Source organism: Molossus molossus, unplaced genomic scaffold (genome assembly GCF_014108415.1).
Source record: "Molossus molossus isolate mMolMol1 unplaced genomic scaffold, mMolMol1.p scaffold_m16_p_5, whole genome shotgun sequence".
Lineage (NCBI taxonomy): Eukaryota > Metazoa > Chordata > Mammalia > Chiroptera > Molossidae > Molossus > Molossus molossus.
The window spans coordinates 62,325,506-62,353,334 of record NW_023425388.1 but is presented as its reverse complement, the minus strand read 5'-3'; the positions used below and the strand labels follow the sequence as shown (position 1 = coordinate 62,353,334).

The window sequence follows — 27,829 nt, the reverse complement described above, 5'->3', positions numbered from 1 at the left end:
CACACGACCCCAATCAACGTATGTGCCCTTGACCAGAACCGAACCCGAGACTCATTGGTCCACAGGCCAATGCTCCAACTGCTGAGCCAACCCGGCCAGGGCCAAAGAGGATTTCACTCAGGTACTAAGAAGTCCAGGGACAAGGTAGGCTCAGTCAGGGCTCTGCCTGTGTTTCCTGCCATTGTTTCGGCTACACCCTTTCTCTGCCCATGGACTTCACACTCAAGCTGCCGAGGACAGAGTGGCCCTGGCAATCTGAGGCTCCAGGTCACAGTGACAGTATCAGGGGAAGTGAGGTTGTATCTAAAGAACTCGAGTTCTGTTTTCCCAGAAACTTCCAGCAAACTTCCCCTCATGTTTTATTGTACTGAATTGGATAACTCTCCTATATCTGAGAAAATCCCATCGGCCGGGGAATGTTATATTCCCTGACTGGCTCAGATCTGGTGTCCTGAGTGGGGATCACCCTTACGGTGACCAGGTGCTCCTCTGGAACTGGGGTTCTGCCCTGCGACCTTTAAGGCATGCAGCTGTCTGGGAGAAACCTAAATGAACACCAGGTTACAGAGCTACAGGGGAGGAAATGTCTTGATGCCCACTGTGCCAAGCAGTGCTTACTGTACCTTTAAAATCTTCTGATTTCTGATGGGTTATAGCAGAACCCCTGCCCTTATGAGTCTGTGGAGTTACAACAAAGTTGACAGAGTTCAGGGTTGATTCAACGAAGTATGTGGTTGGTCGTGGCATATGTGGCATGTTAGTATGCCCTGTTACTTTCAACAGGTTTTCTCTCTTCTGCTGGGGCAGTCAGAAATAGATCAAGCCTCCCAGCTTGTTCCTTTGTCACCTGTCCCTAAAGCATGCATGGGGCCCTTTGGAGGTTTTCTAAAGTTTTTACAAAGGGGAAGTAACGGGTGATATAGTAAATCACTTTCATCCCCACCTCCCTGATCCTTTCACTCTGTTTATATTAGGCTCTGTAGAGAAATGCAGAGGTCTACACTGGGTCCTTATGCTAGAAGTGAGGGCCCTCCTAGGAAACCAGGCTTCGGACCACCCGACTCAAAGTGATGATTCGTTCTCACTGGGAACCAGCAGGGGGGCTTTTTTTCTTCCTGTAGCTGTAAACAGTTTGCACTCTTGGCCCCACGACCCTTCTGATTACTCTGTATGATCGTGTCCCCTCTAGATGTTCGACTGGATAAGCCACAACAAGGAGTTGTTCCTCCAAAGCCACACGGAGATCGGAGTCAGCTACCAGCACGCTCTCGACCTCCAGACGCAGCACAATCACTTCGCCATGAACTCCATGGTGAGTGGGGCACCTGCTCTCAGCACCGCCTCTGGGGGCAGGAGGGTGGGAGGGGAGGACGAGAAGACTTCCAACCTGGGTAAGAGGGAGGAACTCAGTGTGCGGAAACTTTAGCATCCTGTTTGCCAGGATGGGGACATGTGCAGGACCTGTGGCCAGCCAGCTGTTCTGTAGCGGATCATGGCCCCATTTCTGCCTCTGGACCTTGCTGTACAAGGTGGAAGAAATATGCTGGGGTTGTAGAAGGCATTCGCTCAGTGCAAGACGAGAAGGGAGAGTCACCAGTTCCACACTGCTGACTTAACAACCAGCACGTGTGAGTCACTGAGCTGGGATGGTGAAGGACCTCAGGACACTGGAACCCGTTAAGTGAATTGGGGCTGTTTAGACTGGAGAGGAAGAGCCTAAAGGGATACACAGTTGCTGCCTTCAGACATGTGAAGGGCCACCTTGGACAGAAGAGGATGGAATTGCCTGGTGTTGGTCTTGGAAGCATAACTGCCTGGGGGACAGCGGTTGGAGGGGGAGGCAGGACATGACTCAGGGGGATGGGATGCATTGTGAGTTAGTGAGCTCCCCATCATGGGCAGTGTTCAAGCAGACACTGAATTTAGAGAGGGATATTTGTTAGCTGTGTGGCCATAGGAAATTTATCTCTCTGTACTTTAATTTCTTCATCTATAAAATGGAAGTAATAATACCTACCTTATAGAGTTATAAGAATTCAGTGAGTTAGTTGTAAGGTGGTAAGCTGTACCTGATACATAGTAAGTTATCAGTAATTGTTGGTATTATGATAATAATGATGATGTAGAAGCCTAGTTCAGATAACACCTCATAAAGCTAACATGTTGGGATACTATTTTTTTTCCATGTGGTCACTCTAAGACTTCATTTCAAAATCGTGTCTGCCCCTTGAACACATGCATTGTATTTGAAATGCCTGCAACCTAAGTGCGCATCTCTCCCCACTGCCGCTCTTCCTGCTTGTACTGCTGATCCAGAAGAATCGCTGCATCATACCCCTTGTATCTGAACACCGAAGACCCTTAGCATTTTAGCCGGTGATGCTGATAGGGGGGCAAATGTTAGAAAAACATAAACATAGAGCATCCCGGAGGCCACGAAGAAGGAGAATTTCATTTTCTAGCAGGTTGTTTTACATATACAACACACTGGACTTAATGTACTGAAGAGGAAATCCTGGCCTCAGGTTGTTCAGTGTGTAGTTGGGGAGCTCAGCAGACAATCATGGCACAGCTTGGCATGTTGCCATGATGATATACTGCGTTAACTAAGAACCTTACAATTTCAGTGGTTTAAAACAACAGGGGTTTGCCCTGGCCGGTTTGGCTCAGCGGTTAGAGCGTCGGCCTGCGGTCTGGAGAGACCCGGGTTCGGTTCCCGCTAAGGGCACGTACTTCGGTTGCAGTTTGTCCCCGGCCCTGGTTGGTCGTGTGGGTGGCAGCCACTCGATGTGTCCCTTCATGTCGATGTTTCTCTCTCTCTCTCTCCCTTCCTCTCTCTCCCTCCCACTCTATCTGTACAAAAAGTGGAAAAATATCCTCGGGTGAGGATAAAAAAAAAATAATAATAAAAATAAATAAATAAAACAACAGGGGTTTAATTCTTGCTCCTACCACATGTCCATCACTGGCTGATGGGAGGTCTGCTCATCACAGTAACTCAGGGAGCTGGGCTGATGGACAGCCACTACCTCAGGTGCTGCCAGGTGTCTCGCCGGACAAAACATGTGCTCTGCAACCATCCGCTTAGAAGTGACACCTGCCACTTTCACTCATATTTCATTAGCCAGCACCAGTCCCAAAGCCACATCTCATTTTGTCGGTGGAAGTGCACGGTTCTATCACGTGTTGGGGAGGAGAGAGTCGGATATTTGTGAATAGCCCTAATGCCTAGCACAGGGAGCCATTGCGAGATGTAAGGTGGAGATGAACATCAGGAGATTTGCATAGAAAGATAACTCAGGCTGCAGAACGGAAGGTTGTGGGCCCAGGCAGGGAAAACATCAACATTGATTTTGTTATCAGTTTTGGCCACAACCGTTTTGTGTCTTCATCTAAATGTAAAGAAGCATTGCCTTCCAACTAGACTCCTATAATTATGTCTTATCCCTGGCTCTCACTTTAGTCACAGAGGAGCAAAGCAATTGATCACAGGTAATTAAGGGCGTGAATTCAAATCTAGTCAAGTCTGATTATCTGGATGCCTTGTGGATTTCCCCTGGTGAATTGTACAAATTCTATGCCAGAATCTTCGTGTCACCCATTTGCCTGGCCCTCAGGCAGACACACTCATTTTAATAAGAAGCAGAGACAAACATAATTAGGGAGGTAAGTCTGCCACCAAGCCCCTTAAAACAGTGAACTACAGAGCTAACTAGAAAGAGCCTTTGGTTTTGAATTATCTGCACCACTGCTTGTCTCTGTTAACGTGGATGACAGTTAGTGGCACATCAAAAACCTTTCCTCTGTCAAACTTCCTTTTGAAGTCTCCATATTCAGGACAAAAATGAAGGAGAAAATTTACTGAAGGGAAGCATCTTCTGGAGCTGGGAGAGAAGGAAAAAGAGATTTAATATACAACAGCCAATTAGCCTATTGCAGCCCATCTCGAAGTCTCCCACGCCCTGAATGTGTGCAGCGCTCTGGCACGCAGAGGCTGTAGCCTGATTAGGCTGGATCTCCTCTCTGGCTGCAGGGCAAGGGAAGGGAAATCCCAGGGCTGTTTGATCAACTTGCCTGGGCACCTGTGCTTTATAAACACAGCCGTGCTTTTGTTAACTGGGAGGCATACGGGTTTGTTATTAAAAGGAACTTCCACAGAGAGGGACGTCAGCATCCCAAACAGGTGAGAGGAGGGAATTGCAGTCTCCTTTTCTCTGGCCGGAGTGAAGCATGTTGCTGCCAAGAAACAGATGCATTCAAGCAGCTACTGCTGGGCCCAGCGACCAGGAACGATCAGTTACTCCGGGGAACCGAGAATGTGGATTGTTCTGTAGATTCAGTGAGGCTTTTCTGTTCCTATTCTTGGAAGTTATGCACACACCTATACACTCAGCCACACATCTTTCCACGTAAGGGTATATGCACGTGGCATGCTTTGTTTTAGGCTACATGTGATTTCTTTGGTATGGAATCCTGTTCTATAACTGAAATAGGCCAGTCACCTCTTACCTCGTGGAGAGGTCACAGACCCCTTTGAAGTCTAAGGAAGGTGGTGGGTCTTCTCCCTAGAGAAATGTATATATGCACAAAATTTTAAAAAGATGATTTCAGGGAATTCAAGGGAATCTTAAAGCTTGTCAATCAACCTTCCAAATTTAAGGTCCCAAGAGCCTAATGACTTTATTCACATGTTCCACAAATAATTAAGGATTGGACGTTGCACTGGATGTTGGACATTTAGTGGTGAATAAAAGAGAGAGGTAGTCTGTTCCATGGAGGTTCCAGTGAGAAGACAGATATTAAATATAAAATCTAATATAAAAATATAATTAGAACCAATAAGTTTTATGTTGACAGAGTAAGGGACACTATGCTAGATGATAACAAAAAGGTTCGATTTAAATGAAGGGAAGTCAGGTGTATTTTTCAATCAATGATTTGCTCATTATTTACTCATTGATAGTAATTTATGATCTGTGAATTAACTATATAATGTACCAAAGAACCTATAATTTAAAGAAGCTCTAGCTGTATTGTTTTGTAAATGAAAATTACCAATTTATAATTTATCTGTTTCCTAAGATTCGTTTTCATGTGGCTAGTATTGTGTACAGTTAAAGACCCAACTCCAGCTAAGATGACCATTACTGACAAATAATTGCATATCATTACACCATAGAGGAAAAATCAGATGTTTCCTAAATTTTATCTATGAATCAGTACCGATAAAAGCTATCAATTATTAACATGCCAAGAGTGTGGGAGTGATACCCTACTGAGTGTGGTATGTGAGCAAAAGAAAAGAAAAAGGTTAAAATTGGTTGGGTGTTGGCTTTTTTTCTAACATATTTTTTACAGTTCCCACTGGAGAGTCCTAGTCTTTTGATCTTTAAAAAATAAATAATAATGATAACCCACCTACTAAACCAGTAGGGAAATACTCTCTGGCTTCTTATAGTGCCTCATTAAAGCCAGGCTTCCTGAGTTCCCTGGGGCTCTCCTCTTTTTTAATTATATCTTCTGTTGTGAAAGCCTTTATCACAAATTCTCCTTCTCCTGACGTGGCCTTCTCCTCTGCTGGGAGTGTGGGCAGGTGGAAGTAAGGGTCGGGTTGTAATATGCAATGGAACAATCATCTAGCCATCCAGTTCTAGTTCTTCATGAAAAAGTCACAGGAGTACATGCAAACATAACACAGCTTTGTTTACAATTTTAATTGCCTAGTTCTATGGGGAAAAATAAATTGCTAATGGTTTCTGTCTAGAATTTTAAAATATGAAATAATATTCATTTTTTATTAGGATGACTGTGAGGATTCACATTAGTGATAACTATGTGCAGCTAGGCTGTAGGAACCTTTTTTGCTGAGGCATATCTGATAGCCGATTTAATCCTATTATGTTTCTTACCAGTGGCACATATGGCCACTTGATGGTGTGTAAATCAGACCAACTGCAACAAAGCCTGTAGTGCTCTCTCTTTGAGGGATAAGTACAAAAGGGAGGAAAAGTCAGACCTAGAGCAAGAGAAATAAAGATTCTGAAGTAGGTTTCCTGACGCCAATCTGAGAAGCCTTGATCTGGGGTCCTCTGTCATCTTTGATTCTTGGCAGCCCTAAACTGTGATTCTGAAACTTCCCCAACCCTAAACAGGCAGCACTTTTTATAATGACACTGTTTCTAAATTTTGGTATGTAAACACACACACACACACACACACACACGCTATTGTGATGTTTAATTAGCTAGCATTTGACCCTGCCATAGTTGCAAAGCCCTATCATAAACATAGAACTCATCAAAAAAAGAAGAAATTAATTTTATCTGGTAAGTGTTATCTTTTTAGTATGATTTTTTCCAATGAACCATGTGGTGAGCTTGCTAAAAATGCAAATTTCTTTGTGGTTTGCACCCCAGTCCTATAAAATTGTAATTTCTGGGGGATGGGGCCCTAGAAACCTAAATTTTTAACAAGTTCCCCAAGTGATTTATTATGCACATCAAGGTTAGAGAACTGTTGTTCTGTGGGTAACTATACACATAAATTCGTTATGTACTAAAAGCATCACCAGTTCTGAAAGACAGTCTACTTTGAGCAAGACAGCATAAGGAGCTCTACAGACCTGCTCACCAGTGAAACTGGTGAAAATTATTTAAAAACAGTTAAAATCTCTGGAAATGGTCCTAAGTGCATACAGCAAGTGAAGGAACATTTATTCAAGAAAATCCACTAAACCTTAATAAGAACAATGAGTCAGTGGTATTTGAACTGAGACCCACTCTTTGCCTCTGTCATCCCAGCTCAATAACGTGGAAACTCTACTCCAGATTGTCACAACCAAGGACACGGGGCTCCCTTTCTCCCTGAGCTCCCACTTGAAGGACTGTCTTTCCAGATGGGGCATTTCTTATTCTTCTCCAAGCTACCTGTTGCTACAGCAAAGTCCTGGGTGAATGTGGCCGAGAGCTGGGAGCTCCTTCTGCCTAGCTCGTACTCATGGAACAGAGGCCCTCCCATAGGTGCAGCACTGCTGAGAATTCTTGAGTTCCGATTGCTCTTGCCTCAGCTCGTCCTGCAGAGCCATGCTGGGAGAGGCAAGCCAAGAAGACCCCCTCTGAGGCTGCTCTCTCCTCTCCATTGAGTGTTCAGCTCTTAAAATGGGGTTATCACTCAGGGAAGCACATCATTTTCCCTAATGCCAGCTCCGGAGCCATGGCTCAGAGAATTCTGCCTGGGGGTAGAAGCTGTAATACAGAGAGTGCCAAATCTTTCCCCAAAGCAACTGACTTCATTTGCACCTGAGAGTGGAAAAGTTCAAACCCACAGCACTCTCAAAAATGCCCTTAGGGAGGCTCTGGTGAAAGGTAATTGGGAGAAGATTGGTACAGTCATTGGAGATATAGGATAAATGGTTGGCATGCTGGTTCACCAGAGAGCACCGGGGAAAGAGACCTCCCGGGACCAGAACATGCTGGTTCACCAGAGAGCACCGGGGAAAGAGACCTCCCGGGACCAGAACAAATCCCAAGCACTGACCTCAGATACTATCTCTTCAAAGGAGCCCAAATTTGGTTGGATAAGTTTGTGAGGAAATTTATGCCCCAGGACACTCTTGAAAACAATAATCATCTGGAAATCAGTGGAATTTAACAGCTGGGTGTGGTTAGGGAAAGAGAAGGTTAAAGAGAACACTGCCAACACCACTTCTTCCCAGGGTGACTTTGGCATGCCCAAGGCAACACCTCCTAAGGAGCAACATCAGAGGTTTCCCCTGTGGGGGCTGAGGTGAAAATAGACTTCATTAAAACAATCTAGCCAGTTACTAAACAAATAAGTAAGAAAATAACAGCCCCAGAAGTGGGGGGACCAGTATCCAGAGTTGCTACAATATACTATCTAAAATGTCTAGTTTCCAACAAAACTTATAAGGCATGCAAAGAAACAGAAAATTATAATCAAGGGTGGTGGTAGAGGGAAACAGATAAAAAGCAGGCAACAGAAACTGACTGTGAGAGCCACTGATTGCCAGATTTAACAAGGACATCAGAATAGCCATTATAAATGTTTGTTTGAAAAAACAAAACTAAAGGAATTTAAAAAGTAAAGGAAGTTATAATGACAATGTCTTATTAAACAGAGAATATCAATAAAAATAAAAAAGAACCAAAAGAGAAAATGCAATCACTGAAATGAAAAATTCACTAGAGGAGCTCAACAGTAGATTTGAATTGGCAAAAGAAAGAATTAGCAACCTTTAATAGCAATTCCTCAATCTGAAGAACAGAGAGGAAAACAAAATGAACAGAGTCTCAGAAAAATATGGGACACCATTCAAGGTATTATCATATGCATAATAGGAGTACCAGAAGGAGGGGAGGGAGAGAGAAATAAATATAAAATATATTAAAAGAAATAATAGCTGAAATCTTTCAAATATATTGAAAAACATTAATCAGCACAGCTGGGAAACTCAAGGAACTCCAAATAGGATAAATTCAAAGAGATCCGTAATCAGAGACATCATAGTAAAAGTACTGAAATACAAAGACAGGGAGAAAATCTGGGAAGCACCAAGAGAAAAGTGATTTGTCACAGGGAATTCCAATAAGATTAATGGCTGATTTCTCGCCAGAAACAGTGGAGCCCAGAAGGAAGTGAGATAATATATTCAAAGTGCTCAAAGGAAAAAAACTGTCAACCAAGAGTCCTATGATAGGGCAACTCTTTCAAGTGTGAAGTGAAGTAAAGATATTCCCAGATAAACAAATACTGTGAAAATTTGTTGCTAGCAGACACAGCTTATAAGAAATAATAAAGGAAGTTCTTTAGGATGAAAGCAAGTGACCCCAGACAGTAATTTGAACTCACACAAAAAGACGAAGAGCACCAGTAAAGTAATTATGCAGCTATAAAAGACACCATAAATTCATATCTGTTTTTTATTCTCTTATAAGATTTTAAAATTCATTGTACAAAATATACTATTGGGCCTTTACATGTAGAAATATATTTGTTAGTAATAGAACAAGGCAGGTGCATGAGAACAAAGCTGTACTGAACTAAGGAAATTACCCTGTATGGTAACTTGAGTCCACAGAACAAATGAAAAGATCCAGAAATGATAAATAAGGAAAATATAACAAAAGCTGTAAATATATATATATATATATATATATATATATACACACACACATACACACACACACACACTCTGCTTTCTTATCTCAGCTTCTTTAAAAGACAGACAATGATAAAAAGTGATAATTATAATCTAATGTTGGGTTTATAACATTTATAGATGTAACATATAATAACAGTGTCACAAAAAGTGGGCGAAGGGAATAAAGCTATGTAAGAGTAACATTTTAATATCTCATTGGAATTAAGTTAGTATACATCGGAAACTGATTCTGATAAGATGTTCATGGTAAACCCTAGAGCAACAGCTAAGAAAATAACTAAAAAACGTAGTGTAAAAATCCAGTGAAGATATTAAAATGCTATATTATGACATATTCACTTAATGAAAAAGCAGTATAGGAGGAATAAGGCATAAAAAAAGACATGTAACATATAGAAAAAAATTTCAATGGCAGATATAAACCCAACCGTATTAATAATAAAATTAAATATGAAAGGAGTAAGCAATGGTCTAGTCCAGGGGTGGGGATATTTGGATATTTATAACATCATTCTCAGGCCATATAAAATTATCAATTTAAAAACTACCCTTCTATATTTGGCCAACCACTTAATTGACTCATCCCTAATGTGGTGGCTGGAACTGCTTCTCTTTGGCGAGGTGGGTGATGTTAGCTGGTATTGATGATGTTGCTACTCGTGCTTTTCTAGGTTTGTGTCAGTCAGTGTGGAGCGCAGTCGACTCTTTGCGATGGTAAATTTTGAAAAGAACTGCTCACAGTAGTAAGTTGTTCTGAACACAGATGCATATTTCAATACATGTCTCCTCAAAGTGGGAAATTCTTCATTGCTCATGTAGTGTTTATAGATCTTAGGCAGTGGGAGGTGGTGTACCTAGCTTTCAGCTCATCATCACTTTGCAGCTGAATGATTTCCTGCTGTAGGTTATCAGGCACATCAGCTGGTTCCACATTGAATGGTGTAGCAAAGATAGTCAATTCCATTTGTTTCCTTTTCACATCCTTGAATCTTTCATTAAATTCTTCAATGAGTTTCGCACATTCACCAGCATATTCAAGTGTCATAGATGGCTTTTGTCCTTCCAGAGTGGGGGAAAGGCACCACATTATTCCTTTTGGGTTGCACTTTCCACAGCCTTCATTTAGCAGGGAGCTGAGAAAAGCTGGTTGGGGCCCTGCAGCTTGACGCTCAGCTCTGAGAGGGACTTGGTGATAACCACCATGAACGCTAAATCACACAGCCACTTGCCATCATTGAGTTCCCTGACAGGTTTCCCCTTCATTTCTATGAACTACTTGACTTCATCCCGCAGTTCCTAAAACCTCATGAGTATGTTTCCACGACTCAGCCACTGCACTTCACAGTGATAAACAAGATCACCGTACTCAGGGTCAAGATCATTCAGTAACTCCTTAAACTGGCGCTGTTAAACCCTCTGCTTTTAACAAAATGTATGCATGATACTACTGTTGACGTCACATTGCTGAGCCACAACAACTGTGCACAGACGTTCTTGGTGTGTGATGCAGTGGCATATAATTAAATCACTTGGATAAAACTGAGATGATTCAATTATTTCTTGACAAATGCAATTAACCCTTTTTCTGAGCCAACCATGGCTGGAGCTCCATCTGTAGTGAGGCCACTTAACTTTTCAAATGTTAGCTTAAGTTTTGTCATTGATAAAACAAGCCTCTCAAACAAGTCCTCACCTCTTGCAGTGCCATGCACGGCTTCTAGTGACAGCAGTTCTTCTCAAGGGTCAAACTCTGCAGTTGTCCCACAAACAAAAATGGCCAGTTGGGCAGTATTTGTTGTGTCTGTTGTCTTGTCACAGCCAGAGAGAGAAATTGGAAATCTCCTTCAGAATCCTTCAGTGTTTTGTCAATATCTTGTGCTAAGTAGTCCGATCTGAGACAAACTAACGCTGAAACAATTTCACTTTGTCTGGTGCTAACATCTCCGCAGCAGCCACCATGCACTCTCATAAACTCCCTCTACGTGAGGCCTCGGCTTCTTTGGGGTTAGCTCACTCACTACATAACTCATCTGAATAATGTTGTCTCTGTCACAACAAGGCCGAGTGAAAGCGGTTTGTTATGATTCTAAACTCTGCTGAAGAGCATTGATTTTATCCAGACACATTTGGCCTCCCAGTTCATTGTTTAGCATGTTTTCAGCTATAATGATGCTCCAGATTGGCTCTTTTCATTACTGCTAACGCATTGCCAAACACTAGGCACACAGGTTTGCCTTTGACTTCAACAAAAAATAGTCATTTGTTCATTTCTCTTGGAAAGTTGGACACTCCTCATCAACTTTTCTTTGTGGTCACCATTTGTAGGATGTCACACCACTTAAGTTTTAGTAACTATCCAGTGTGTGTTGCCAGCAATGCAATTATTTCCTTTGATTGCTGTTCTTTTTTTAATTTTTTTTTTTCTTTATTGATTTTAGAGAGAGAGGAAGGAAGGGGGAGAGAGAGATAGAAACATCGATGAGAGAGAACATCGATTGGCCGCCTCCTGCATGCCCCCAACTAGGTATTTGGCCCACAGCCTGGGCATTTTCCCTGAAGGGGAATCGAACTGGCGACCTCTTGGTGCATGGGTCGACCCTCAACCACTGAGTCACACCGGCCAGGCTTGATTGCTGTTCTAATCCTGCATCTTGAATTTGAAACGTATAAAGAAGTTGACAACATCGTCGTTAATCATTGGAGGCAAGGTCATCAACATTGAGCAGAATTGTCTCATTGCATCTCGTCTCATCATCACCGGATCACCATAACTTTGCCACAGTGTCTTAACACTTTCTCAGCAGGTACACTCCCAGCCTGCCTGGCACTGACTGTCCTGAGTCACCACGATACAGGGCAGCTGATGAGAAGCATACGTGTCTGTCCCGTCATGTACGTGTGTGTGTCCTGTCTATCCTGTAATGGATATCAATTGCTTGTCCTCAAAATTTATGTTATTATTATTCACTTAAGATAAACTTATGTTGCTATGAAAAAAGCTTCTAGTTTATTGAATTTCGAGTCCTCTCTGCGATTACCTTGGCAGGGCCAGACCAAATGATTTCACGGGACTTATATGGCCCATAGGCCAGACATTCCTACCCCTGGTCTAGTCAAGGGTAGAAATGTTTAGACTGGACAAAAGGATGAGATCCAATTATATGCTGTCTACAGGAGAAACAATTTAGATTAAAAAATTATAATAGATTGAAATTAAAACAATAGAGAAACATGTATTATGCAAACAGCAACCACAAGAAAGCCATAGTGGCTACACTTATAATAGACTTTTAAATAGACTTCAAAACAAAAAATGTTACGAGAGAAAAAAGGACATTTTTTAATGACAAAAGGATTCCTTTATCAGGAATAGATAACAATGATAAACATGTATGTACCTAACAACAGAACAACAAAATATATGAAGCAAAAACTGACAGCAGTGGAGGGAGAAATTCAGTTCAACAATAATAAAAAAAGAGACTTCAGTGCACCACATGTAATAGTGGATCAAATATCTAAGCAGAACAACAAGAAAACAGAAAACTTGAACAAAGAGATAGAAGACTATAAACCAAATAGTTATAAATACCTGTATTAAAAAAATATCTCAAATTAATTATGTAAACTACCACTTGAAAGGCATTGGAAACAGAAGACTAACTAAACCTAACACAAGTAGAAGAAAGGAGATGATAAAGATTAGCATGTACATTAATGAACTAGAGAAAAGAAAAACAATACACAAAATTAATGAAAGTAAAAGCTGGTTCTTTGAAAGACCAACAAAATTGATAAACCTTTAGCTAGCATGACCCAGGAAAAAATTTGCTAGAATCAGAATACAAGCGTGGAAATTATTACTGACCTTACAGAAATAATTTTAAAAAAGGTTATGAAGTAATACTACAAATAATTGCCTGCCAATAAATTAGGTAACAGATGAAATCGACAAAAGCCCAGGCCCAGATGGCTTCACCACTGAATTCTATCAAACTTTTTTTTTTTAAATCCTCACCCGAGGACATTTTTCCATTTTTTATTCAGATAGAGCAGGAGGGAGAGAGAGGAAGAGAGAGAGAGAAAGAAACATCGACGTGAAAGGGACACATTGAGTGGCTGCCACCTGCATGACCCATCCAGGGCCGGGGACTATCCGCAACCGAAGTACGTGCCCTTAGCGGGAACTGAACCCCGGTCTCTCCGGACCGCAGGCCAACGTTCTAACTGCTGAGCCAAACCGGCCAGGGCTCTATCAAACATTTAAAGAAGAATTAATACTAATTATTCAGAAGCATTTCCAAAAAATGGAAGAGGAGGGAATGCTTTCATACTTATTTTATGAGGCCGGTATTACCTTGATACCAAAACGAAACACGTAGTATCATTTATGAATATGGATGTAAAAATTTCCAATAAAATACTAGCAAACTAAATTCAGCAACATATAAAAAAGTTGTATAGTGTGACCAATTGGGAGTTATCCCAAGATTGTGAGGTTGGTTTAACATCAGTAGAATAAAAAATAAAATGTTAAAAGTAAAAAAAAAAAATTAAACAAAAAAACCAGCACACAAAAAAACACACACAATCATCTCGATACACTCGGAAAAAGCATTTGGAAAAACCCAACACCCTTTAATAATTAAAACACTCAGAAAACCAGTAAGAGAACTTCTTCAATCTGATGAAGGACATCTATGAAAACCCCACAGCTAACATACTTAATAGTGAAAGACCAGAAGCAAGACGAAGATGTTTGTTCTTGCCACATTTAATCAATTATTAGAGGTTCTAGCCAGGGCAGTTATTCAGGAAAAAGAAAATGTATCCAGATTATAAAAGAATAAACAAAACTATCTCTGTCCTCAAATGGCATGATCTCATATGTGGGAAATCCTAAGGTATCTACTAAAAAATGATTAGAACTAGTAAATGAGTTCAGCAAGGTTGCAGAATAAATAATCAGTATACAAAAAAATTGTATTTCTACATAGTTACAATGAACAATCTGAAAATGAAATTAAGAAAACGTTCCATTTATAGTAGCATCAAAAAGAATAAAATAGCACTGACCAGCTATTTTGAATCAGGAGTTAGAGTGTCAGCCTGCAGACCAAAGGGTCATGGGTTCGATTCAAGGGCATGTAACTGGGATGAGGGTTTAATCCCTGGTCCTGGTCGGTGTCATGCGGGAGGCAACCTATACATATCGATGTTTCTCTCTCTTTTTCCCTTCCTCTCTTTCTCTCCCTCCCTCCCATACTATCTAAAAATAAGTGGGAAAATATCCTCAAGTGAGGATTAACAAAAATAATAATAATAATAAATAAAGCGTACAATTTAATGTCAAGAAAAATAATAAAATAATTAGGAAAATTTTAACCAAAAAAGTGTAAAACTTGTACTCTGAAAACTACCATTGTTGAAAGAAGTTAAAGACCTACATAAAGGGGAAACTATTTCATATTCATGGATTAGAAGACTTAATATTGTTAAGATGGCAGTACTCCCCAAATTGATCTACAGATTTAACACATCTCTATCATCATCCCAGCTGGCTTCCTTGTAGTTGACAACCTGATTCTAAAATTTGTATGAAATTGCAAAGGACCCAGAATAGCCAAAACAATCTTTAAAAAGAGCAAAATTGGAGGACTCATATTTTCCGAATTCAAAACTTATCACAAAACAACAATAAGATAGTGTGGTACTGGCATAAGTATAGACATATAGATCAATGGAATAGAATTGAAAGTCCATAAATAAACTCATGTGTCTGTTGTCAGCTGATTTTGACAAGGGTCCCAAGACCATTCAACACAGAAATTATAGTCTTTAGAACATGTGGTGCCTAGACAAGTGGATAGCCACATATAAAAAATGAAGTTGGACCCTTATGTCAACCTAAATTAAAAGTAGATAAATTGGACTTCACCAAAATTAAAACATTTTGTGCTTCAAAAGAGATCATCAAGAAGGTGGGAAGACAACCCACAGAATGGGAGAAAATATTTACAAATTATTTATTTGATAAGAGATGTGTATCTACAACATACAGAGAGCTCTTACAACACAGTAACAAAAAGACAAATAACCCAGTTTAAAAATGGATAAAGGTTCTGGCTGGTGTGGCTCAGTGGATTGAGCATTGTCTCATGGACTGAGAGGTCCTGGTTCAATTCCTGGTCAGGGCACATGCACGGGTTTTGGGCTCCATCCCTAGTAGGAGGCATGCAGGAGGCAGCTGATCCATGTTTCTCCCTCTCACATTGATTTTTCTATCTCCCTTCCTCTCTCTCTAAAAAAATCAATAAAAACATTTTTAAAAATGGATAAAGGATCTGAACAGGGTCTCCAAAGAAGATATATAGTGGTCAATAAGTGCATGAAAAGATGCTTGAAAGTACACACAAAAAATGTTAATATTCAGGGAAATGCAAATCAAAACCACAATGTGATACCATTTTACATCCATTAGGATGGCTATAATAAAAATGTCAGATAATAACAAATGTTGGTGAGAATGCTGAGAAATTGGAATCCCCATACACTGTTTGAGGGAGTAAAACATGGTGTGGCCACCTTGGAATGCAGCCTGCTATTTCCTCAAACAGTTAAACATTGAGTTACCCTGTGACCCAGTGACTCAACTCCTAGGTGTATGTCCAAGAGAAATGAAAAGAATACATCTACACAAAATGTACACATAGTATACACAAATGTTTACAGCAACATTATTCATAATGACTAAAAGGTGGAAGCAACCCAGATGTTCACCAGCTAATGAATGGATAAAGAAAATGTGGTATATCCATACAACGGATTATTATTTGGCTATAAAAAGAAATGAAGCACCGACACATTCTACAACATGAATGAACCTTGAAAGAAGCCAGTGAAAGAAGCCAGTCGGCAAAGACCATTTATGTATATGATTTCATAGTCCAGAACAGGCACACTTGTAGAGACAAAAAGTAGATTAGATGTTGTTTAGGGTTGCGATGGATGGGAGATGTGGGGACAATAGCTAAAGGGTACAGGGCTTCTTTTCGAGATGGTGAAAATGTTCTAAAATAGAAACAGCCCAAGTGTCCATCAGTAGACGAATGGATAAAAAAGCAACGGTACATGTACACAATGGAGTACTATGCAGCTGTAAGAAAGAAAGATCTCTTATCCTTTGAGACGATATGGAGGGACCTGGAAAGTATTATCCTAAGCAAAACAAGCCAAGCAGGAAAAGACAAATACCACATGATCTCACCTATATGTGGGATATAATGAACATAACAGTCTGAGGAACAGGGTAGACCCAGAGACATGGAAGTAGGGCACAGACTGACAACCCTCAGAAGAGGGGGTGGTGGGGGGAGGGAAGAGATAAACCACAGAACTTATATGCATGAACTCATAACCAATGGATATGAACAACAAAGCTGGGGACGGGTGGGGGGGATGGAGAGGAGGGTGTCAATGGGGTAAAAAAGGAGAAACATCTGTAACAAAAATAAAATTAAATAAATAAAATGAAACAAAAAAGTTCTAAAGTTGACTGTGATGTTGGTTGCACATATCTGTATACTAAAGACTGTTATACTAAAAACTATTGAGTTGTGTACTGCAAATGGGTGAGTTGTATGGTATGTGAATTATATCAGTAAAACTGTTAAGAGAAAGAAGAAAAAGACAATTGGAGAGGGAATGTTTTTAAGTGGGTTCTCAGTAGCTTTAAGATACCAACTTCTTGCCCTGGCCGGTTTGGCTCAGCGGTTGGAGCGTTGGCCTGCGGTCCGGAGAGACCCGGGTTTGGTTCCCGCTAAGGGTGCGTACTTTGGTTGCAGTTTGTCCCCGGCCCTGGTTGGCCGTGCGGGTGGCAGCCACTCGATGTGTCCCTTCACATCGATGTTTCTCTCTCTTTCTCTTCCTCTCTCTCCCTCCCGCTCTATCTGAACAAAAAATGGAAAAATGTCCTCGGGTGAGGATAAAAAAATAATTAAAAAAAAAAGATACCAACTTCTTAATGGTTAAAGAGTGTGACCATGATGTTGGTAGCAAGGCTGGATCGGGCACACTTGGCAGTCACTCACTGGTGTAGTCAACACACTTTTGCTGTCTATATTCTCGGTGCCTTTTGCTGGACACTGAGAACAGCAAGATTCATAAGACACAAAGCTGTCTTCAAGGACCCTGCAACTTGGCCATCCTCAAATTCACGTACCTAATGCAGAGAGAATTTTGCCCAGTAGGATGCAAGCTCCTAAGGGCAGGATGTGTTTCCTTCACACGTGCGTCCCCAGGACCTATAGCAATGCCTGGCACCTGGTAGGTTTCTAACAAATGCTCGTGGAGTTTAATAAGGATATTAAGCATGCCACAGCATCTGCCACCAACCTGGAGCAGAGTTTGGGCCGAAAAGGACACAGAGCTGGCCAAGCAGGGCCTTCACATCCAGGGGAGCCCTACAGGATGTGATTCCAGCAGTAGCTGAACAAGACGATGGATGAGAGCAGGGTTTCCATGGGGATGAGTCTTACAAAGTCCCCAGGTCGTACACACTGAAGTCCAGGACCTATGGGACTAGATGATCTTTCGAGTTCCACCTGACCCCGAGCATCTTTGTTTCTGAGTTTCTAACCCCAAGGATGGGAGGTAAAGCCTCTGACATGTGTCTCTCCCTGACAGGAATGTGAGAGCCAGTGTTTGCTGTTAACACTGGGATTCCTAAGGCAGGCCTTCCAGGGAAATCTGCACTTGTAAAATACTGCATGTCCCACCAGCCAGCACTATTCTTGCTAATCAAGTTGAACAGGATGCAGTGTTTGTATCTCCACAAACAGCCTTGTGGGTGGAACTTCCCTTTTCTTCCAGCTCCGTGGGAGGATTAGATTTTATTTTCTGATCTGTTCAGGATCCATTTATGATCCTTGTTCTTGGCACCACTGTTGCGTTAAACTTGTCCTAAGGAGAGAAGAATATGTTTTGAACTGAGCCTGGTGAAGTGGGTGAACGTTTCTAAGGCAGGGGTCCCCCACCCTGGCTGCCCACTGGAATCACTTGGGAAGCTTTGGAAAAAATACCACGTGCGGGCCCCACTGCCCGAGACTGATCTAACTGTGCTGGGGTGGAGTCCAGGAAATCTGTACAAGGTTGAGAGCCAGATTGAGAATCACTGTTCCAGGGTGAACAAAATAAGCCAACGGACAATTGTCCTGGGGTCAAGCTCTAAAGCTACTGGACAATCAGCCTGTGGAAGTGGAGGTGAGAATTTCCCTTCAAGGTCAGGAGCATCCAGGGGGAGGGAGTATCTGTCTTTACTCTCTACCCCGACCTTGTTCCCTGTCCCAATCTCTCTAGGTGCCCATTAACCTTTACCCATTGGTCTCTATTCAGCCATGTTTTGGGGATTGGCTCCTATTCAAACAAGAAATATAGGGAAACTCCTTGGTGTAGGCAGAGGCTTTTTTTTTTATCTTCACCTGAGGACATTTTTCGATATTTTGTTCAGATAGAGTGGGAGGGAGAGAGAGACATCGAAGTGAAAGAGACACATCGAGTGGTTGCCACCCGCACGACCCAACTGGGACCAGGGACAAACTGCAACTGAGGTACGTGCCCTTAGCAGGAACCGAACCCAGGTCTCTCTGGACTACAGGCCGCTCAACCGCTGAGCCAAACCGGCCAGGGTGAGGCTTTTTCGGCATCAGTCTGGTACATAATGCTGGTTTCTCTCGCCCGCTGCCCAGTCACCTGACGTGGGTGCCTTCTGAAAGGCTTCTCTGAGCTGACCAGCAGGGCTTGCCTGACCACTCAGATCTCTAACTTGTGGCTGGCAGTGGCCTGGTGCAGTCTTCTCTCTCGATCATACACCGCCCCTCCCCAGGCCCCAGATTCCTCCCCTCGTCCCCCTCACTCCTACTTCTCTGCCCACAGCCCTGGTACCTCTCCTGTGGCTTCCAACCACTGCTCTCTGGGGCCTCTGTCAGCATGTTCCTTGCCCTCAGATTTGTTGTTTGTTTGTTTTTTGTTCATCCTCACCGAGGATATTTTTCCACTGACTTTTTTTTTTTTTTTAATCCTCACTTGAGGACATTTTTCCATTTCTTGTTCAGACAGAATGGAAGGGAGAGAGAGGAAGAGAGAGAGAGAGAGACATCAACATGAAAGCAACACATCGAGTGGCTGCCACCCACACGGCCCAACCAGGGCCAGGGACAAACCGCAACCGAGGCACATACCCTTAGCGGGAACCGAACCCGGGTCACTCTGGACCGCAGGCCGACACTCCAACCACTGAGCCAAACTGGCCAGTGCTCCATTGACTTTTTTAGAGAGGGAGAGGGAGGTGGAGAGAGAGAAACATCGATGTGAGAAAGACAAATCGATTGGTTGCCTTCTGTAGGACCCTGGCCAGGGTCAAGGATCGAACTTGCAACCCAGGTACATCCCCTTGACCAAAAACTGAACCCGGTCCATGGGCTGATGCTCTAACCACTGACCTAAATGGGCCAAGACGACCCTCAGGTTATTGATGTGTCTTTTGGGTGTGTACCCCTGAGCCTCGCCTCACACTTTTATATACTCACACGCAGCCAGTGTCTGCTCTCTGCCGTCTGCAGCCACCAAGGAGTTAATTTGTCTGAAATTCAGCCAAAGCTGACTCATGCCTCTTCGTTGAGGTCTCCTGGAGCCGAATGAAAGGCATGAAATGGTCTATGGAATCTAGCACGTCAGATGAGATAACATACATGAAAGGGCTCACACTGCAAAGCACAACACGATAGGCAGTATTGATAATAATAAGCAGCGGCACTGCATGTGCCACCCAGGCTACAGGTGGTCACCAGCCAGGAGTACCAGACGAGGCACAGAGACTGATCAAGGACATACAGGTGAGACCTTTACAAATCAGGACACTTGAGAACTGAGTGGTCAGGACCAGGTAGGCAGATGGGAAGGGATCAGCACTTTAAAGCAGAGGTCAGAGTTTACGACATAGCTGGAGGTCCAGAAATAAGGAAGAACTAAAGGATTTCCATCAGCAAGTCCTTTTGGTTCTACCCTCAAAATATACCCAGAATCCGGCCACTTGTTATCATCTCTACTGCCACCACCCTGGTCTAAGCTGCCATCGGCTCCTGCCTGGACTATGGTAGTAGCCCCTTCCTGGTCTCCCTGCTTCCACTTTTGTTCCCCTACAGTCCGTTCTCCATCCTGCTAAAAGTAAAATACATCGTATAGTTAGTGCCGCCGCCGCACTCAAAGGGCTTTAATATCTTCCTATTTTCGGGATAAAAACGGAAGCCCCTTACCATGGTTTAGGAGGCTCTGTGTGGTCTGGACCTCAGTTAACTCTTGGATCTCAGCCTCCACCACAGTCACCCTGGGCTTCTTGCTGTTCTCTGAGCCCTGCATGGCTATTCCTGCCCGTGGTCTTGGCCCTTGCTGTTCCCTCGACCTGGGACCCCTTCCCACCTGTTCACTTCATTCAGGGCTAAGCTCAGGTGTGCTAAACCTGCTTTCAGCGGCCAGTCTGCCCCCACTTCTCTGTCTTAAGTAGTGCTTCCCAAACCCATCACGATCTGCCGTTAACTTGGCTGTATTTTATACAGCACTGAATAAGATATATATAATATTAATGTAGTCTCTGACTACATTATAATATATAATGTAGTCTCTGACTCCTTTATTAAAATGCAAGCTCCATGAATGCAGGAATTTTGTCTGTCTTGTCCCCTGTATGCACAGTGCCTTATATTGTTGAATGAGTAGTTGAATAAACAAATAGGACAGAGGTGTAAGACTCTAGCAATAACACAAAATATTGATGAAAGGCACAGAGTGTTGCCTTAATCCTTAACTTTCTTGTGGTTCTGTGGAGGCAAGGACCTGTTTGTCCCCCAGGGGCCTGGCCTTGGGTTTACAGATGGAGACAGTTGCTCCAGGAGGGAGAAGACAAGAGAAGCTCCCCTGCCAGATCCCTGCCCATTCTGGAGCTGGGCCGTTCCCAAGGGCATTCCAAGGACAGGTCAAGGGCCCCAATGGGGAGGCTTCTGATGTAGACATTTTTATTGAATTCTCTCTCCAGGGCCCTCTTTCTCTCAGGTATGAGTTTTTAAATCTTCTCCCTTGAAGGGACATCCTTGGTCAGCCCCACAGTTTCACATTTATGGCCAAGTAAGACAGCGTGGCGTGAAGGAACAGGGGCACCGGGAGCCAACCGTGGCTCCCTATTTCCTTCCTTGTGGTGCGGTCATAGGCAAGTGACTTCGGTTTTTCAGAGCCTCACTACAGTGAATGGGGAGTAATGGTTGTGTCTTTGCCAGGGATGTTGTAAGGATGAGATGTGATCATGCATTTTAGGTACAACATTTGGCATGGTGTTCTGCCTGGCGAATGTTCTGCATTATTCTTGTAAGAGTTGGGAGTGCTACAGTTCTCCTTGTTCGGGAGAAGCTCCCCAGAGTTCCCACCTACAGAGCTTCTCCAACGGTAATGTACATATGTACCATGTGAGACGATCTTGTTAAAGTGCAGATTCTGATTCATGATGTTGGGAAGGGGCCCGAGATCTCGCATTTCTAACCAACTCCTAGGTTCTGATGCCACAGAACAAGCTCGGAATACCCAGGTCTTACAAGAGAAAGGACTGAGGGGATGAAATACTGGTGAATGCATTCTCTTGACGTCTCACAGCCTCTGCTTCAACTGTAAAGGCAGCCTGAGATTACCCGGACAAGCCGCGTGGTTCCCCGCCACTCTCTCTGCTGGTGTCGCTGAACCGGATTCCAGCTGTCCCCACCCTTCCTATCATATCCACCCTGCAGTGATTCCTCATGCAGAGATACTCACCCCCCTTCCCAGGAAGTTTCATTCAGAACTGAGAAAGAAGGGCTAGCTTCTTTTTTAACTTAAATCTACTGCTGGCTTCCCTTGGCCCTTGGACATATGGCCAAGTGCTTGTTTTCATGGCTGCTTAATGGTTTGTAAAGCAATTGCTGGAGGAAGCATTGCTACAGCACGCCAGGTGAAAGGGACAGAGGAGTCGTGGGCCAATGTTATCTTTGCTGAGCACCAGGGCTGCTCCAGCTCCTTCCCTCTCTCCCCTCGACAGTGACAGATGGCTTCCACATGGTTTGACCTACTCTTTGGCCAGATTTGACCAGAGAGTCATCCATCAACTGCCCTATTTGGCCCCCCAGAGGGCACCCTGTGGTTTGTGGGAAGCAGAAGTTGGAGTTTTCATTTAAAGCTCATCACATCTCAGCTATTGCAGAAGAGTTTCAAGCATGGACAGTTCTTACTCCAGATGTTACTATCCCAGTGCCCATATGTTTCGAGGGGGATCAGCAGGTTTACATGGTAATGTTAAACTAATTAATCATGCGATGATGCTTTAACAGCTTCAGGACCCAAAGTGGGTTTGGTACTAGCAAAGATGTAAGCAGTACATATGGCATTATGAATCTGGAGAGAGGAAGTGAGGTTCAGCTTTTTCCATTGCTTTGGCACAGTCTCTTTATTTTCTTATTGATGCCTAACGTTACTCATGAAGCCACTGAAAGCTGAATGGGAAAATCTCCAAATACTTCTCCTTATGACTTTCTCTGAGTGTGACAAAATGAAAACTTAAATGAATGTAAGCTGCAGGGCATGAGAACAGGTAGCTAAAAGCAGAGGGGCCACGGAGAGTAGGAATCAGGAGGCCTGGGTCTAGTCCCAATTTGCCTCTCTCTTCATGACTTTGAACACACCACTTGGTTGATGTAAAAAAATTTAAGTACCTGCTAGGTGGACTCAAGACATGCCTGGTTTGTTCTTTTATCTCCTCACTGTAAAATGAGATCGATACGTGAACTTGGCTTCTAAAACACTTTAAATAGTGTGTTTATATTCCTTTCCTTATTAAAGTAGTATTTGCTCACTAAAACTTGCCTACTTCACTTGTATATAAATTATACTTTACTTAAAAAAAAAAAACTCTACCAAAGTAAAAGAGGTGAAGAAATTTGAGTAATTAGAGTAATTACAGCTTTCATGGAATACAGTCTGACCAAATTTATTAAAATTAAAGATACATGAAAATAATGTAATGCGAAATGTATTAAAAGAAAAGGAAAAACATTTTCACAGCCCTTAGCATTATTTGCAGAGGAAACAAAAACTAGAAACAACCTTTGTTTCTCAATAGAAAGGAGTTTGGTAAAAGCAAAAGGTTAAACATCAATCCCCTCAGCTCCATCACCTATAACATTCGATGCTTTGATGGGTCAGTGGGGATGAAAAGGGATGGGGGATATACTGTATACTTCTGTATAACTTTAAGAAATTACATGATATATAACTTAAAAAAACTCTTCTCTGGGCACAAGAATTGAGATGAGGAAAAGACCCTAAAGAAAAGTTCCCACTACCATGTATATCTGATTCGAAACAAGCAGTTAATGACTGATGATATCTGGGTGTGCTTCCTTACTATGCATAATGTTTTTCTCAGAGAGGCTATACTATTTTTATGTATTTTGCCCTTCACATTTTGATTTAACATTTGGTTTTCATTTGACCTGAATGATTTTAGCTGAATACCTTGGCCTTGGACGGCTGTTTGCCTGGCCTCCCTCCCTTGCGTTTTGGAGGTGGGGGGGCAGGGTCTCCAGAGCTTGTCCAGAGGACTGAATCCCTTTCAGGAATGTGACCCCTACTACATGGTGGTTGTACCTCACCATCTCTGATGATTCGATGATTACAATTTCCATTTTCTTAATCATAATTTAAAAACCGCAGCCCCATTAGCTGGAATGGAATTAAGAACCCCGTGCCCAGGACGCGTCCCTCCCAGAGATGGGACAGCTCCTCACCGACTCCCCTCTGCCTCTCTGGAGTTGGAGATGAGAAGTATTGCCCCTGGACAACAAAAGGAAGGCCCAGGCCCAGCCTGGGGAGGAGGTTCTGCAACCTTTTGCAAAGTAGTAATAAGGAGAAGCATCTGTCCCCTTGTATGAGGACAAGGCATTCCCACCTCTGGGTACTTTGGGCGGGGCTAGCACATGCCGAGGGAGTGGAGATGCCTGAAGAAGGCTGTCCCAAGGGACAGAGAGTTCTACTTTTCCACCGTAAGGTAAGCAGAACACTGCTGAAAGGGCATGGCTCAGGGAGCAAGTCCCTGGCTGATGCTGACATTCTCTGATCTCGCGGGGCCAAGGAAAGGCCTGTGGACGAGTCAGGGCCCCAGACCCTGAATTCTCGGGGAGGGCGTCTGCCGGCAGAGGGGGTGTTGTGCAGGGCAGTGGCCTAACAAGCAGCCAGGGCAGCGTCGCCTGCTGCAGGGACTTTCCCAGGAATGCTGGGCACACTGTGGTGTGCTCTGTGAAATACAATGGGACTTTGAACTCTGTTGGAATTTCTGCCTCTGGTTGGAATAGTTAATATGTTTTTCTTTTGTTATGCTTTTAAGTGATACTTTGAGTCAGTTTGCATTTAATTTGGAGAGTTGACTCCAATCTGCTGAGCCTGGATGAGGGAAAAGATATGACATTCTTTGCATTATTAGTTATATGGCTAGCAATGGACTGGATGGTTTATGTCTCATGTAAGCCACAGGAGAGAGTTTCTGATTCAGAACGGGAACTGTGACCACAGGAGTGTAAAATTCACCCCCGCTTGTAGGAGTGGAGTGAATGGGATTCAGGTCATACATATATTCAGAAATGATCTGTTCTTATGATCAGCCCTTGACACAGAGCTTAGGGTTACCAAAATGATAGCTTGCATCACATGATTATTTCTATTGCAACCAGCATCTCTTTCAGAGTGTACCACGTAAGAAACTTCATTTAAAGAGAAAAGTTGGCTGTTTTTTTGAGTGGAAAAGTTATTGTTAACTACAAGCCACTTTGCATGTCTCTGTGGCCAGTCAAGGGCAGCCAGGAGCCAGGTTCAAAGTGAAAGACTTTGGCAGGGCTGAAAACTTGCGCCAAGATTCCGGAGAATGACTCTGCTCCATTGATTTGGTTCATCACAACAGGAGACAAGTCCCCAGGAGAAGGGGGCCATCCATCCCGTGATCATGCTCTCCAATTAATGAATGCTGGAATGAAAGGAGAAAACAGAACTTTTTAGGCAACAAAACTGGAGGCAGTGTATAAATGTAGAGGGGTTTTGAGTTAGCAAAATTTTGCTGGAATTTAGTTACTTTTCCCATTTGTGACCAGATGATGGGAGGAGAGCCTTTGGGGGAGGGAGGATGGGGTGGACGAAGCAGCAGACAATACTGTGGGAGCCATGCATTCTGCAGGGGAGATAGTGTTTACGTCTGGACCATGCAATACTTTGAGTAATGCTAGTGATAATAGCACTGCATGTATGTGGGGGGTTTAAAGTAGCAAAGCAGTTTTGAAGTGAGGGATTAAGAAGATACTCACTAAACCAGAATGATTAGTTATACTATTAACTTCTGGCCAGGGAAGCGGATTCGTCTAGGCAGCTCTGCTCAGGGGAAGGGGCGGAAGAGGACCGCGGGAGGGGAGCAGCTGGCCCTTGGTCACTGAGCGCCAGCTGTGGCCCTCACAGGACAGGGCAGAGAGCAGAGCAGGATGAAGGCTGAGGCAGACGGACAGCCCAGGCTGGGCTCCGTGTACCTCTGCGTTAGGCAGCACCGCTCTCCCTGGTCTCACACCTGCACACTTCCCCTCACCAGCTCTTTAGCACACAGGGTGGCCTTTTGAAAGCATGAGTAAGATCAAGTTACTCTTTTGTTTAAAACCTTCACGTTGCACATGGACACTTGAAAGTTTTGAGTTACCCTTGTTTCTTCAGCTTATACCCCACTTCCACCAAAGAAGAGGGTCTTAGGAGGGGAAGAGATTTAGTCATCATGCCCCCCAGGCACTGACGGGAAGGAAGAAGAAAGGGTGACCTCCTAAATCCTCGCTGCATTCCATCTGGCGCCCCGAGACAGAGAAAGTGCCTACAGGCCTAGGTTGTGTGGCGCTGACCTGCCTTCTCAGAAATGGAATGGCGAGGTCATGCAGCTCAGCTCCCTCCTGTACAGATGAGGAAGCTGAGGCACCGAGGAGGCAAGTGACATCTTAAGTGAGTGCCAGGGATGAACCAGAACTCCTGACTCCTGGCCCAGGGACTCTGGTGTCCTCGATGGATGGACAGCTAGCTCTGCAGATGAAGGGCACCAAGGCGGACAGGCGGGAGTGGCAGGGCCAGGCAGATGGGAGGGCGCGAGGAGGCAGCTGGTAGGAAATGGGAAGGCCATAAAGAGTCCAAATATTCATTCCTATGTCCCCAGGACAGACCATGTCCCCAAATGCTCCTTAACAGAGGCATAAACAGTGACACAGAAGAACCACGTGGATGGATTGGCCAAAGGCATGTCATTTGTGCCTAAGGACTGAGCACCCCTATTTATCCAGCCTCTTAATCCAGCTCTTTAACCTTGTTCTTTCCTTTTTAGTCACTTGAGGCCTCCCCCACCACCCCGTTCTCATCTGGTCTGTGGCTGCAGTTTAGAATCTATCTGCCCACTTGTCTCAGGTTCTAGGCTACAGGAGAATGAAGAAGATGATGATGAACTTGGGCAATGTGACTTGCCTGCTGTGCTTTGCTATTCTGAAGAGAGGCCTAGAGGGGAAAATGAGCAGTTCCTGAGTCGACATGGGGTTCATCCCTGTGTTATGAGGAATACTGCCTCCACTTCTTTTGTGAAGCACAATCGTTTGTTAGTTTCAGTAAGACATTTCTCTGCCCACTGATAAGGAAAGCAAAGAGGCATTTACTGTGCTAGTTCCTGGCATGTGAACTGTAAGCTGTGGTGGGTTTTTTTGTTTGTTTTTAGCTTTCATTTATGATCACAGGCTTTTAGGGTTGGAGGACGGCCAGCCTCAGCACCACCTCCTGTGCAGGAAGCCCCTTCCCAGCGTCCCGGCCGGCGTCGCGGCCTCTCCCCTCTGCATCCCCACGGCGAGCTGCCTCTACCTCCGTCCAAACACTTACTTCATTTTGCTTTAAATTACAGTTATTTGAGGGCTGTTCTTTAGTCTCAGCTCTGACCCCCTGAGAGCAGGGATCCTCTCATGCCTCTTTGATCTCCCAGAGTCCACGACACAGAGCCCGGCCCACTGCCCATGAATGCTTGAATGAGCGACAAGGTGTTAACAGCCTCAAGGAGGCAGCCACAGTTTGACATTCTAATAGCTGGAAAGTTCTTCCTGAGAGTGAGCAGACGTGTGCCTCCCGTGTTCCCTGTGGGGGAGAATGTAAACAGGCGGCGATGACAGAGGGCCAGGCATCCGCACGATGTCCATGAGGGACCCTGGGACGGGGTCCTGCTCTCGCTGCTTGTCTTGCTTCCCATCTGGCCAAAGAACACAAGGTCTTTTCCAGGACAGGGAAGCCCAACCACCCTGGACAGACTGGATAAATGTGAGTGAGGAGAGAGTTCCAGGATCTGAATCCAGTGCGTCAGTGCCCCACCCATGTTCCTGCAGCCCCCCTGCGGGTCGTCTGCAAATGGTTCCCACACACACTGTCAGCTTCCTGTGTTTCCCTGCCCATGGTCCCTCCCTGACCTGGGGAGTGTGCTTGGCCGGTGCGGAGGTCAGGCTGGAAACGCCAGGGAGTTACTCCAGGAGAGACCTT

The 27,829-nt window shown here is 43.8% G+C and overlaps 1 protein-coding gene across 3 annotated transcripts in view; it reads left to right on the top strand.

The window, feature by feature from the left end:
- The window catches only part of KALRN (kalirin RhoGEF kinase), a 593,373-nt gene that overhangs the window by 190,968 nt on the left and 374,576 nt on the right, over positions 1 to 27,829 (top strand). For all 3 annotated transcript variants that reach the window (XM_036242841.1, XM_036242843.1, XM_036242842.1), the window contains exon 6: positions 1,190 to 1,312. In XM_036242841.1, the coding sequence (XP_036098734.1) occupies positions 1,190 to 1,312 (123 nt within the window). The remainder of the gene's footprint in view (positions 1 to 1,189; positions 1,313 to 27,829) is intronic.